The 13,769-nt window shown below is 42.6% G+C and overlaps 1 protein-coding gene across 4 annotated transcripts in view; it reads left to right on the top strand.

Moving 5' to 3' along the window:
* RNF115 (ring finger protein 115) overlaps positions 1-13,145 on the top strand; it is a 71,521-nt gene extending 58,376 nt beyond the window's left edge. For 2 of the 4 annotated variants that reach the window (XM_058660155.1, XM_058660157.1), the window contains 6 exons: positions 7,367-7,438; positions 8,561-8,633; positions 9,233-9,253; positions 9,633-9,726; positions 11,761-11,876; positions 12,576-13,145. In XM_058660155.1, coding sequence (XP_058516138.1) covers positions 7,367-7,438; positions 8,561-8,633; positions 9,233-9,253; positions 9,633-9,726; positions 11,761-11,876; positions 12,576-12,707 — 508 coding nt within the window. In that variant the 3' untranslated portion in view covers positions 12,708-13,145. The remainder of the gene's footprint in view (positions 1-7,366; positions 7,439-8,560; positions 8,634-9,232; positions 9,254-9,632; positions 9,727-11,760; positions 11,877-12,575) is intronic. The other 2 variants (XM_058660156.1, XM_004581840.4) reach the window with 2 other exon arrangements.
* Positions 13,146-13,769: the final 624 nt, after the last annotated feature.

Raw genomic sequence — 13,769 nt, 5'->3', positions numbered from 1 at the left:
CTGTATAGGATCCTGGCACGTTCAAGGTGAGGACTTTAGCTGCTAGGCTACAGCGCCGGGCCCTTGGCCAACCTTTTCTACTTGCTCCAGCAAAGAAAGTGGAGCAGCTAGGACATGAAGCAGCACCCACATGGGATCCTGTGAATGCAAGGTGAGGATTTAGCCGCTGAGCTGCTTTGGGCCCCCATATTTCTATTGTTTATCTTTTCCTCCTGGTGTTTAGTCATTGGTCATGTTATTTGATATACCTAGTAATTTTTTATTAAATGCAGACAGTTTGGGAAATTTTAGAGGCTCTAGGCAATGTTATTTTTTCAGGAGAATTTATCTGCTTGCCAGGTGTATACAGAATAGTGGGTGTTCGCTTGATTCGTTCGGGACTGTGCCTAGACAAAACTGGTTTATATCCCCGATTAGGATAGTCTCTCTTTTTTTTTTTTTTTTTTTTTGCAGACAGAAAAGTTTATTTTTTTTTTAAAGATTTATTCATTTTATTACAGCCAGATATACACAGAGGAGGAGAGACAGAGAGGAAGATCTTCCATCCGATGATTCACTCCCCAAGTGAGCCACAACGGGCCGGTGCGCGCCAGTCTGATGCCGAGAACCTGGAACCTCTTCCAGGTCTCCCACACGGGTGCAGGGTCCCAATGCATTGGGCCGTCCTCAACTGCTTTCCCAGGCCACAAGCAGGGAGCTGGATGGGAAGTGGAGCTGCCAGGATTAGAACCGGCGCCCATATGGGATCCCGGGGCTTTCAAGGCGAGGACTTTAGCCGCTAGGCCACGCCGCCAGGCCCCAGAAAAGTTTATTTGCGAAGGGACCAGGTGAGCAGGGAAGGGAGAGGAAGGGGAAAGCACTTCCGAAGAGCCGGGAGGTGGGGTGCCTCTCGAAAGAGGAGGGAGAGACATCTAGGATAGTCTCTTTAGGGTTCTCCCTTGACTTCCAAAGTTTTCAGTTTAGAACCTAATGTATTTTGTGAGATTTTAACTCCTAATGGATCCTGAACTGTTAAAATCTCGGTCTCATGAAAGTGCTGTAACACCCCGCTCTATTTCCCATTGGCTTCCACGTATTATATTTACCGCCCTGTGTAGCCGAAATGTGACACATATTCCCAGGGAAGACTGCTGTGTGTGTGTGTGCTGTAAGCTGTGTGTGCCTCCTTAGTCTTTGCCAGAAGATCTTTGTTCTTTTTCTCAACAGTGTTTCTTCACTGAAATTTTGCACAGGAGTCTTAGCTTTATGCTCTTGCCCAGCTGGTCACAGTAGCTAGCTCCTCCTTTCTGGGTTATTCCCTCCCTTTCTGGAGCCTTTACCCACTGTTTGTCATTGCTTAGCTCCCTGCCCTCAGTGTGCTTTCTGTATCACCTAAGTTGTTCTAGGTGTGAATTTTGTTCTGCCACCATCTATCTGCTTTATCTCCGTTGAAATTGGAAATGTTTCTGCCAAGTCAAGTTCTAAGAGAAACAGTGTTCCAGACAGAGTGATCTGAGAGAAAAAAGAAAGAAGTGAAATGTAGTAATGCCTTTCTATATTGGAAAACACATAGTATTGCTTCTGCCATATGGAAAGGTCACCTGCAAAAAATCAACTCAGAATGTTCAGCCCACATTGGAAGTGAAGAGAATTAAGGCCCACGTCTTTTTCTGTTTGTTTATTGTTTATTTGAAAGAGTTAATAAAGGCAGAGGGATAGACACAAATCTCCCATCCCTCATTTCACTCACCAGACAGCTATAATGACCGGAGCCAGACCATGCCAAAACTAGAAGGCAGGAACCAGGGGTTTTATCTGGGTTTCCTATGTGGATGGTAGGGCCCAGGCACTCAGGCTGTGATCCATCATTTTCTCTCAGGCCATTAGCAAGAAACTGGATCAGAAGTGGAACGGTTGAGGCTTGAACAGGCACTCATATGTGATTCCAGCGGCTCAGGCTGAGGTTTAATTTGTGACACCAAAACACTGCCCCTAAGCTCCACCTGTTGAAGAGAGGAGTATTAAAAACATGTGTGTTTGTATTTAAAAGCCATTCGAGTTATGTGTACACTTTGGACGTATTCAAAATACACTCAGTTCCTCCCAAGAGCCACCAAAAGCTCCTTTTATAAGCCTCAGCTTGAGATACTAGCTGTCTTTTAATTAGGTTCAAATGTGGTTGAGGCTGAATATCATTCCTCTGGTTTACTTCCCTGCAATGTGAAGACCTCTATAAAAATACAAGTTATTTACTGCCACATGCCCAGCATTCAGGTAGTGATTTTGAGCAGGTGTAGATTCCTGTTCAAAATAGGGAAAGGCAGACATTGGAAGCTCTTTGATTAGGACTGACATCTGCCTCTACCCCTGAGGAGGAGGGGGAGGAGAGGTACTGCTTCTCCTTCTCTTCTCCCTACTCCTTTTCATCTATTTTTGAGATTGATTCATATATTTGACAGAAGAGAGATCGATTTTTTTAAAAGATTTATTTATTTTGTTACAAAGTCAGTTTTACAGAAAGGAGGAGAGACAGAGAGGAAGATCTTCCATCCGATGATTCACTCCCCAAGTGAGCTGGTGCGCGCCGGTCCGAAGCCGGGAACCAAGAACCTCTTCCAGGTCTCCCACATGGGTGCAGGGTCCCAAAGGTTTGGGCCATCCTCAACTGCTTTCCCAGGCCACAAGCAGGGAGCTGGATGGGAAGTGGAGCTGCCGGGATTAGAACCGGCGCCCATATGGGATCCCGGGGCTTTCAAGGCGAGGACTTTAGCCGCTAAGCCACGCCGCTGGGCCCCGAGATTGATTTTCTATCTGTTGTCTCACTCTAAACAGCTATAATAGCCAAGGCTAGGCCAGCCTGAAATCAGGAGCCCAGAATTCCATGCAGGCTTCCACATGGGTAGCAGGACACAAGCACTTGAACTGTCTTCCACTACCATCTCAAGAATTAGCAGGGAGCCAGAATTGAAACAGAGCATCTAAAACTCAGAGTAGCACACTGAGAGGACGTGTTGGCATCACCAGCAGCTATCACAAGGCAGGCCCTCCAGAGTGCCTCGGAGTGGCTCTTGTTTCCTCTTTTTAGGTTTTGAGTCTACCCTATGAATCATTTTTTCTTTTCTGTGAAAAGTAATCCACATATGCTATTGCATGGTTTTCCAGCTTGCTGCTTGTCAGAAATTTGAGGGCCCAAACGCCTCTTTCATTTTGTACTATCTCTGAACCTTTTGATATAAGCCTACAATTTTCTTTTAAATTAAAATTGTAAGAATCCTTTTAATATTATTTGAATTCATGCCATTAGGCAGTAGCTACACCCAGGAATCTCTTCTGGATAATGTGTGCCTTGGTATGCTTGTGTTTGAGTTCAGGTTCTAATTCTTAGTACGTATTTCAAGCTTATGCTGAATGATTTCACACTGGAACAGAGTCTGGCTTAAATCAGTGATTGGCTGCCTTGTAAGAGAGGAATTTAAAGACATGAAAGATACTGGGAAGAAAGTTATATGAAGTTGATAGCAGATGTTGGGATGATGATGTCTACAGACCAAGAAATGCTAAGGATTATTGGCAACCACTAGACCCAGGAAAGGCATGGAACAGATTTTTTTCTCAGGGCCTTCAGTAGAAACTTACCAAACTGAACACTTTGCCCTGGGTTTACTGTTCGCTTGAAATCTAACCCTGTCCTTCATTTTAGTGTCCTTTATTGTCTAGAGACTGTGTAAATTCTCAGAATTGTAACAGGAGTATACTCCTAACTCCTTGTTTAACCATACTTCCTTTATCCCTGTCCTCTTGCCTTCCATGTCGCAAGCAGAAAAAAGTCTAAAGGTATCTTCAGCACTGAGCATCACTTTAGCTAGATCACTAGCCAGGGTATGAACTACAACTTGACTTTCCATATGGTAGTGAATAGTGTTTGCCAGTGTAACTAGGATCTCTTGATCTAATAAGATTTTTCCCAACAATCTTAAAACTTTTACCTGTAACTTCCTCTAAGGCTTTCATCATGCCTTTATTCTTTTCTTTTTTTTTTTCCTTTTCTTTTTTTTTTTTTTTTCTTTTCTGTCTCTCTTTTCTCTCTCTCTCTCTCTATTTTATTTCTTTTCTAAAGATTTATTTATCTTTATTGGAAAGGCAGATACACAGAGAAGAGCAGAGACAGAGAGGAAGATCTTCTATCCAAGGATTCACTCCCCAAGCTGCTGCAATGGCCGGAGTTGAGCCAATCCAAAGCCAGGAGCCTGGAGCTTCCCCCAGGTCTCCCACGTGGGTGCAGGATCCCAAAGCTTTGGGCCATCCTCAACTGCTTTCCCAGGCTGCAGGCAGGGAGCTGGATGGGAAGCAGGGCCGCCAGGATTAGAACCGGCACCCATGTGGGATCCTGGCGCATTCAAGGCAAGGACTTTAACCACTGTCCTATCGCACAGGGCCCACCTTTACTGTTTCGTTAAGGATCTTCAAAATTTCACCAACGGTCTACTTAAAGTCCTTCTGGCTTAGCTGTTGGGTTCCAAAGATACTCCCACTTCTAAGCAAACTATTGTAGAAAAAAGTGGCTTAAAACAATACACATTTATTATGAGAAGTTCAGTGCATCAGGAATTTGAGAATAGCTTACGGGTTGGTTCTGGCCCAGCTCTGGCTCAGGGGCTTACATTCAAGATACTGGTCCTTGCTGTAGCAGCTATAGGTTGGATAGGGTTTAGATATATTTTGGCAAGTTTGTTCTTACTATTTTCAGGAGACTTTAGCAGTATGTGTGTGTGTGTTTAACATTGATTTATTTGGACCTGGTGCAGTAGCCTGGTGGCTAAAGTTCTCGCCTTGCACATGCTGGGGTCCCATATAGGTGCCGCTTCATATCCGGCTGCTCTGCTTCCCATTTAGCTCCTTGTTTGTGGCCTGGGAAAGCTGTTGAAGATGGCCCAAAACCTTCGGACCCTGCACCCGTGTGAAGACCTGGAAGAAGTTCCTGGTTTCAGGTTGACTCAGCTTCGGCTGTTGCATCCACTTGGGGAGTGAACCAGCAGTTCTCTCAGTCTCTCCTTCTCTCTGTAAATCTGACTTTTAAATAATAAATCAATCTTTTTAAAAACCCATTTATTTATTTATTTAAAAAGCAGAAATACAAGGAAAGGAAGAGAAAGAGTTCTTCTAACTGCTGGTTCACTCCCTAAATTGCCATAGCATTGGGTGGGTCAGGCCAAGACTGGGTGGCTGGAACTCCTGCTGGGTCTCCAGCATGGATTCAGGGCCTCAAGGACTTGGGCCATGTTCTGCTGCTTTCCCGGGTATATCAATAGTAAGCCCAATCAGAAATGAAGCAGTAAGGATTTGAACTGGCACCCAAATGGGATTTTGGTGTTTTGGGCAGCAGCTTATACTGTCCTAAAGCAAATGACCTAAGGGGATTTGAGGAGGAATCCATAATGCCTTTTTTTGACTCTAGGTTGGAAATCACAAGCTGTGGCTTTTGCCATGTGCTGTTGTTATTTATTCCCCCATTGTCAACAGTAGCTGGAGTTGAACTTGTTCTCATCCAAGAGCCAGGAACTCTGTCTGGGTCTCCTGTCCTGATGGCAGGGACCCAAATACTTAAGTTGTTATCTGGTACCTTTCAGCTGGATTGGAAGTGGAGAACTCATCTCAGGGGCTCCGATATGGAATATGGGCATCCAAAGGGGTGGCTTAGCCTGAGGTACCACCATATCTGTACCTAAATAGTACCTTATATAAAAACCTAAATGTGGATGACAGATTAAAATGAATTAACTACCTTGTCTACATTGACCATTCAAGGGTAGTGAAAGAATCAATTGCCAAAGACCTGGAAGGCCTAGCTAAGAGAAAAAGAGATTGAGAACAGACGAAAGTGGTTTGAGTCCTGGTGTGATACACCCCCCTGCCTTACTACTTTAATCTCTACCCTACTAGGCCTTTTGATTATTCTAATACTCATATTAAACTTTTGACCTTGTATTATTAATAAATTACTTACCTAAATTAGGGAACGTGGTAGGATACAGTACAATTGGTGGTTCTGAGATCCCAATACTGCCCCTGTCCTGAATCTGATTTAAGAAATAGAGACCTGGGAGCCATGATTGGCTGCCATAGTTACTAGAAAGATGAGGGGAATGAGGAACCTCAGAATCAAAATCCCAACTATTTGTTCATGGCTCATTGCTACTAAGAAACTGTGTGAGCTTGCAGGCCAAACGGCCTATGTGACCTTTAGCACCGATGGGTTCCAATTCTCATGAATCAAGGCCAAAGTCTGGTTATCTCACAGGTGGCTCCAAGTAATTAAGTGGGTGCTTATCTTAATTGCTGGACCAGAGGAGAGCCAGGCATGGACTGTCCAGGTAGGGAATGTATGGTATTTCCCCCTTACCTTGCAGGCTATTGTGAATTTCCCCTTTTCAAGGTATTTTGGACTGCCCCATAAAACCCCTGTAAATGTGCTGTTCGGGGCTGAGCTCCGGTAAGGGGTATTGGTCCTGGCTGGCTGGCTGATCAGTCAGTCAGCTGCCTGCTCACAGCTAAGAACTCAAGCTCGGACATGCCAGGCTTGAATTAACTATCCTTATGCTCTTGCATCGAAAATAAATAGATAGATAGATAGATCGATAAAATGAACTAACCTTGTTAGAGTGAGATGGGTCCAGAATCTCAGTGGCTCAGCATCCCTTTCCAGCCTTTCTCATATTGTGCCAGAGATTCAAGGAACATAATTTGAAACCCGCACCATAACATCAGACCTCTTTCCAACCTTATTCACAAAAACCTATTAACGTTTATGTTAGCAGAACTCAGGAAGGTAGCATAATAGCAAAATAGCACATTGCCAGGTAGCCAACTGATTTTTTTAAGTTTCTTTTTTTTAAAGTTTATTTATTTGAATGGCAAAGTTAGAAGAGATTTTTTTTAAGATTTGTTTTTAATGCAAAGTCAGATATACAGAGAGGAAGAGAGACAGAGAAGAAGATCTTCTGTCTGATGACTCACTCCCCAAGTGACTGCAATGGCCAGTGCTGCGCTGATCCGAAGCCAGGAGCTCTTCCAGGTCTCCCAAGACTGTGCAGGTTCCCAATGCTTTGGGCCGTCCTCGACTGCTTTGCCAGGCCGCAAGCAGGGAGCTGGATGGGAAGTGGAGCTGCCGGGATTAGAATGAGCGCCCACATGGGATCCCGGCGCATTCAAGGCGAGGGCCTTAGCTGCTAGGCCACCACGCCAGGCCCCAGCCAAATGATTTTTAGTGCTACCTGTGTAATAGTGAAAAGCCATTGTAGTTTGGGGAAGTAGTTGATTAGTCAGCCATGATATTTGTAATATTTTTGCTGGTCTGTTGACTTAACTCAATTTTTTTCCCCTTTAACAGAATAATACAACAGATATTTGCAGGATTCCTTGCAAACTCTGCAATTCCTGGATCCCCACACCCTTTTTCCTGGTGAGTAACTAATTGCTTTCTATCTTATTCTGACAGAGTAGCATCATTTTAGGTGCTGTAGTTTTTGTGTAGTCGAGAACAAAGCAAAGAACTGCATAGTTGAGTGTGTGGATGTGCCTGAAAGACTTCTTGACTATTATTGTCTGCTGAGCTCAAGCTTAACTTCTTTATTGTTCAGATTCAGGAGAGCTATCCTGGTCTCTCAAGATATTTGGCTATGTATGATTGGACTTTTATGTTCTTGGTCTAAGGGTTGTGTTGAGTGATCCCTGCCAAACTTGATACCTGATTGGTGTGTTTCCCTTCTGTACCTAAAGATTTTATTCCTTAAGGCTTTCTACAAATTGAAAACATCTGTTTTCCCTAAAAGTAAGGGTTTTCACAAGAAACAAGTGGCTATAATTTAGTGTCAGAGTGACACTTGTGCATGAAATGGCCTAAAGAAGGAATTTCTTCTTGTCTGGACAATTATTTACCACCTCTAGCTCTGTCCCAGGAGGCTTGCTTGGTCCGAGAGACCTCAGTCCTTCCCCACATCCTGTTTTCCCACTTGAGCTCGGTCCTCCATCACTTCAGGTATTGCACCAACAGCTCCAAAAAGTGGTGCTATCTGGTTGCTTTTGGAAGGTTTTAGGCTGTGATTAGAGAGACTGCTTCTGCTGCTTCTCTGCCAGAATTCTCCTACTCCAGGATTGTGGGCAGCAACTTGGAACGAGGGAAGTCTGCTATAGATTTTGGCCCATTGTGAAGAGAAAACTCTCCTTAAAAAGCAGCTCCATTTTTGTTTAGTGTAAGAGAACAGAAAATACAAACTTCCCATAACCAATAGGCAATGAGTCGCTCTTTTTACTCTTATCTGTCATATGGTACTTCAGGTTTCTTCACATTTTGTGTTCCAGTTAAATAAAAGCTGTAAAGAATGAGAGGCTATCTCTGAATGATCTGGTTGACCTTGAAAATATAGAGCAATTCTTTGCCTCCTGATTGGATAGGTATGGTGACTTTCCAGCCTTGAGAGGGAGAGCAGGATATCTCTGCCAGTTTTTTTTTTTTTTTTTTTCTGTGGTATAAGGCAGAGCCTGGTCACTGCATCTAATGCTGTCTGTCTCATCTCATGTATAGGAGCGGGATGCTGCACTCCAACCCTGGGGACTATGCCTGGGGTCAGACAGGGCTTGATGCCATTGTAACCCAGGTGAGGAGCTGCCTTTTGAGGGTGTCTGTTCAGTGTGTCTCATGGTTCCACAGGCTTCCTGCTTTCCTTCTGCTACTTTCTGAAATGGCAGTCACTCTGCTTTCTCTAACATGTTAAGTTTTGGGTTCTCATTTTACTAAAAAGAAAAAAGGTTTATGGGTTTAGCTCAGCATCATGTGCCTACCTCCTAAATCCAAGAGAATTTCTAGAAGATGGTTTCACCTCCATGGGAAGCAAAGACTTTGAATGTAACAAACAATCTATTGTATTTTGCACCTCTTATTTAGTCTTGTGAGCATCCTTTTAATGAGTGTGTCACAAAAAAGGACGGTTTTTACATGTTGAAGCAGGGATTTCTGCTAGGTGGAGCAAAGTAGGGGAAGGAAGCAGAGAAAAAGGTGTTCCCATACATACTATGTAAAATTGCTTCTACTTGTTTTTGTTCATTTTAATTTGATTGGTTTTTTCATTTCCCTTGTGGATTGCTGAGACAAGAAAGCATGTCATTTATATCCAAGTCTTCTTTTAGGCAATGATTCACCTGTTTCTTGGCTTACTTTATGCTACTTTCTATAATCTCACCCATTTTTTCCTTCCAGCAGAATGAAGTTTTTGGACCAGTTAAGTATTACTTTTTGACTGGGTGCTCCAGTGGCACAATTGGTTAGCACACAGTACTTACAAGTATTACCTTTTATTAAGCTGCAGTTTTATTTATAATACCACACCTTTTGACTAGCCCTAAAGTTGCTTTATGCCCTAAAATGGATGTTATAATCATGTCTGTAGGCTTATACTAATGTCACTCTGAAATTGCAAAGAAATTGTAAGTGTTCTGGCAGCGGGCAAGGGGGACCCCAAGATTGTCAAGAGCCTCGTGGAAGTCAGAGTAACTAACATTTCTAATAACAGCACTGTTTGTTCTCAGCTGGAGCAGTTCCCTCTCTGGGATGTTGAGATGTCTTCTACTTCTTTTCTCTTTCTTTTTCTTTTCTGTAGCTTTTAGGACAACTGGAAAACACAGGACCTCCGCCAGCTGACAAGGAAAAGATTTCATCTCTTCCAACAGTGACAGTAACTCAGGAACAAGTCGGTAGGTTTATTTTCACATTTATTCTATCACCTTCTGATTCTATCAAAATCCCAATGCCTTCTTATTCTAAGGAACTTCAGGTAAAGCCTTGTCCTGAAATGTCTACGTGGACACCAAATATGGAAGGATCCTACCCCATTTTTTGTTGGTCAATGCTTTTTTGAGCATTTTCCCTTTTCTGGATGTCCTTGGGAGTAAAGAGTTACAGAGATTTAAAAAAATTGTTTCTAATAAGTTGAAGCACAACTTTTAAAAACAACTGTTAGAAAACGTGCTAAAAATAGTATTGGACAGGACCCAGCACCATAGTGTAGTGGTTAAATCTTTGCCTTGTATGTGCCGGGATCCCTTATGAGCACCAGTTCATGTCTTGGCTACTCCACTTTCCATCCAGTTCCCTGCTTGTGGCCTCGGAAAGCAGTAGAGGATGGCCCAAAGCCTTTGGACCCAGCACCTGTGTGGGGGACCCAGAGGAAGCTCCTGGCTCCTGGCTTCAGATTTGCTCAGCTTGGGCCGATGTGGTCTCTTGGGGAGTGAACCAGCAGACAGAAGATATTTCTCTCTGTAGACTCCAATAGAATAAGTAAATCTCTTTTAAAAATAGTATTGGACATAGGATACTGACTTTTGACTTTGAAGAATGAGGGAAAATGAAAGACTGGGAATTTGATTCACATCTACTTTGTATCAGCTACTGTTAGGCGTATGAGACATAGATCAAGACTATAAAGTCTGAAGGAAGTTTAGTATTAAGAGACATTATTTTGGACTGGGAGTTTCTTTTTCAAATTCAAATTTAGAGTTAGAGAAGATTTAGAGACTAGATGTACCATCTTAGATCACCTTGTTTTTGAAAAGTTTGAATCAGTATAGTAGCAGCGTAAACCTGGTGTTTGAGCTATGATGAACATGGAACAGTTTTGTTGGACCTGAAAATAGAATCTGTTTTGGAGAGTAGGAGGGGGTATGACTGGATAGGAAGGGTGAGGTCTTGTTATAGAGGACCTTGAAACGTCGAGAGACAATAGGATTAGATGTTTAGATGGTAGGTAAGTTTTATAGGTCCCCAAGCCAAGGAGTGAGAGAATTGACGTGGTCTAGAGGGAAGGTTAGTCCAGAGGTAGTGTGTAAAACAGATTGGGAAGGGGGAGAGCAGAAACAAGGATTTAAGAATCTCTTACAATGGTCTAGGGCACATCAGTTTGGAACAACAGATGGTTCTAGTCCTCACAGAAAGGAAAGGGAAGGTCCAAAAGTCAACTTTGTTCACCGGTGGTCTAATAGGATGAAGGAGGAGAAAGGGTCAATGATTCTTCTAAGATTTTGTGACTTTGTAATTATGGAAATGGTGCTGCCATCATCAAGGGAAGGGAATAGTGAATGGGCCTGGGTTTGAGTAAGGGGATGATGTGATATTTCTTATTGGATTTTAAAGTACCAGCTGACAATCCAAGTGAACGCAAGCAGCGTATTGCTGTGAAGCTGGCTTTAAAGCAAACTAAGTGGTAGCAAAGTGTAGCTCAAAAAGTTCAAGGTATTGTTGCAGTGGAGTAGGCATGAGAGATCGAAGCTAAAATTAGGGTGAAGGTAGGAATCTGAGGCAGGAATGACTGTTCCAAATCCCTTACTCACTGTTCAGGCATGGAACACATACCAGCAGTAAAGGAGCTATACTAGCTGGTATAATCTGTTAGCCAAACTCAGACTGAGACTATAGTTTGTGACCATTTCCTCCCAGAAGAGGGTCCTGAGCTACAGTTCTACATTGAAGAGTGAGCCTTTTTAGTTATTATCTAGGCCTTATTGGAGTAAGCTCCATTCATCGTTCGCCGTTTTCATGTTGCTGTCTACTTCCACCAATATCCCCCGTTTTGAAATACAGTTCACCTTACCTACCCCCTACCTGGATGTAGCTTTTAATTCATCTCTTTTATCTCGTTTTTATGCACTCTTTGGGTTGTTACAGACATTGTGTTATTTTTTTCATCCTTCTTCTGGATTGTTTACTTTAAAAGGTGTTTCTTCCTCCGACAGATATGGGTTTAGAATGTCCGGTATGCAAAGAAGATTACACAGTTAAAGAGGAAGTTCGGCAGTTACCCTGCAATCACTTCTTTCACAGCTGTTGTATTGTGCCATGGTTAGAACTGGTGAGTACTCCCAGCTGTCCTCTCTGGTGGCGGTCCTGTGAGTCACATCGTCTGAGGGGCGTTATTCAGAGTGAAGGTGTAGTTCATGGAGATCCAGGTGGGTCAGAGTTTAGTTCCATAAATCCCTGGCTAATTCCTAGCACCCTCAATACTCTCTGTTTGGGACTTCCCTGATTAGGACCGGCCAGCTGTAGTCTATAGGCCATTGTAACCTGCTGTTTTTGTCAGTAAGGTTTTGTTGGAACATGGCTATGCTCACTTGTTTACAAATTGTCTGTAGCTACTTTTTGCTACATCGGCAGAGGTGAGTAGGTATGTGGAGGTGGTGTAGTTGGCAAAACTTAATATGTTTACTCCCTGTCCCTTGAATGGAAAAAAGTTGCTATCACCTGCTTTAGACCATATAAAAAGTCATGTCCTAGCTCAATTCATTGTTTCTGGTGAGCTGTGTTTGATGGTCTTTGTTAGTGATTGTTAAGTTGCTGACTTAGAATTCAGTTCTGCCTGAAGTTCGATTTGGGAACTCTTCTGACATACTGTGAAGCCCCATGTGTACTGTGTGGAAGAACATGCTCTTTTGCCTTTCTAGCTGCCAGGTTATAGTTTTTGATGTGCTTACTCTTATGATTTCTTAGTGTTCAATACCCCCTAGCTTCTCAGGTCAGACTGTTGACAAGCACTGATATCTTTCTGTTACAGCATGACACATGTCCTGTGTGTAGGAAGAGTTTAAACGGTGAAGACTCTACTCGACAACCCCAGAGCTCTGAGGCTTCTGCAGGCAACAGATTCAGCAGTGACAGCCAACTACACGACCGATGGACTTTCTGAAACTGAAGAACACATCTGAGCCAGGGCTATGGTGGTCTGCTTAACCATAGCTGCAGATTATATCACAACAAAAAACAATAGATGGATTTAGGAGTCACATAAGAAACCCCAACTCATGATATTAATGCAATGAGTGTTTTTCTTCTCTAAATTTAAAGTTAGTATCTGCAGTTGAAATTGTGTTTACACCAAATGCCTCTTATTCCTGAATTCAGAGTGATAATTTTCTAAGTGTGAAAATTATGTGGGTTTTCCTTTCCTGAATAGATTCAGTTCCTTAAAGTCTAGCTAGGGGCCTGCTGCCTGTCATGTCGCCTTGTAATGGATGTTCCTCCTCTTTCCCAACCTCTGCTCCACCATTAGTGTGTTTTATAGTAAATACGGTGGAATCAGAACCTGGAAGTCCTACCAATAGAAGGTCCTTTTGTCTTAATTGTACATAGCATTTATTCTTGACCACATTAGATGCAAGGTGAGGTCATATTAATTCAGGAATCTAGACTGGGTATTTTATTTTGTCTTGATCCTCTGAGAGCAAATCAAAGAAAATTTACAGTAAGAAGGGAAAAGTGGCTTATTGTCATACACTTGGGTTCTCATATTAAAGTTTAAAGACTATTTCAGGAGATACAGTTTTCCCAGGAACTGGCATGATTTAAGAGTCTTAGGTTGGTAGGAATCTGATTCTGGTTCCCCTTGGGGATTGAGTTGGATAGCATATAGGCACAGGAAGATATATATGTTTGAAATCCATGGTTTTGAAATTAAAAAAAAAAAAAAAAGATCCCCAATCATTGTTTACTATCTTTTTCTCCAAGAACCTTAAAATAATTTCGCTTATAACAACAGACTTGTCATTATTCCTTTTACAGCTGTTTGACTGTTTTTGGCTGCTCTGTGGTCTTTAGAAATTGACATTTTCATTGCCTTACTTTGATTTTTTTTAAGCCCATTTTTCATCTCTGAGGCTTTGCAGTTCTGGTTGCTTCTGGCTGTATTTGGAGTCAGAGTAATTGATATGATCATGCCCAGAACAATTTAACCTGGGGGAGATAGGCTTTA

The sequence above is a fragment of the Ochotona princeps genome, chromosome 2, assembly GCF_030435755.1.
Source record: "Ochotona princeps isolate mOchPri1 chromosome 2, mOchPri1.hap1, whole genome shotgun sequence".
NCBI classification, from domain to species: Eukaryota; Metazoa; Chordata; class Mammalia; order Lagomorpha; family Ochotonidae; genus Ochotona; species Ochotona princeps.
The sequence above is the reverse complement of the archived record's forward strand: the minus strand, read 5'-3'. Positions and strand labels throughout refer to the sequence as shown.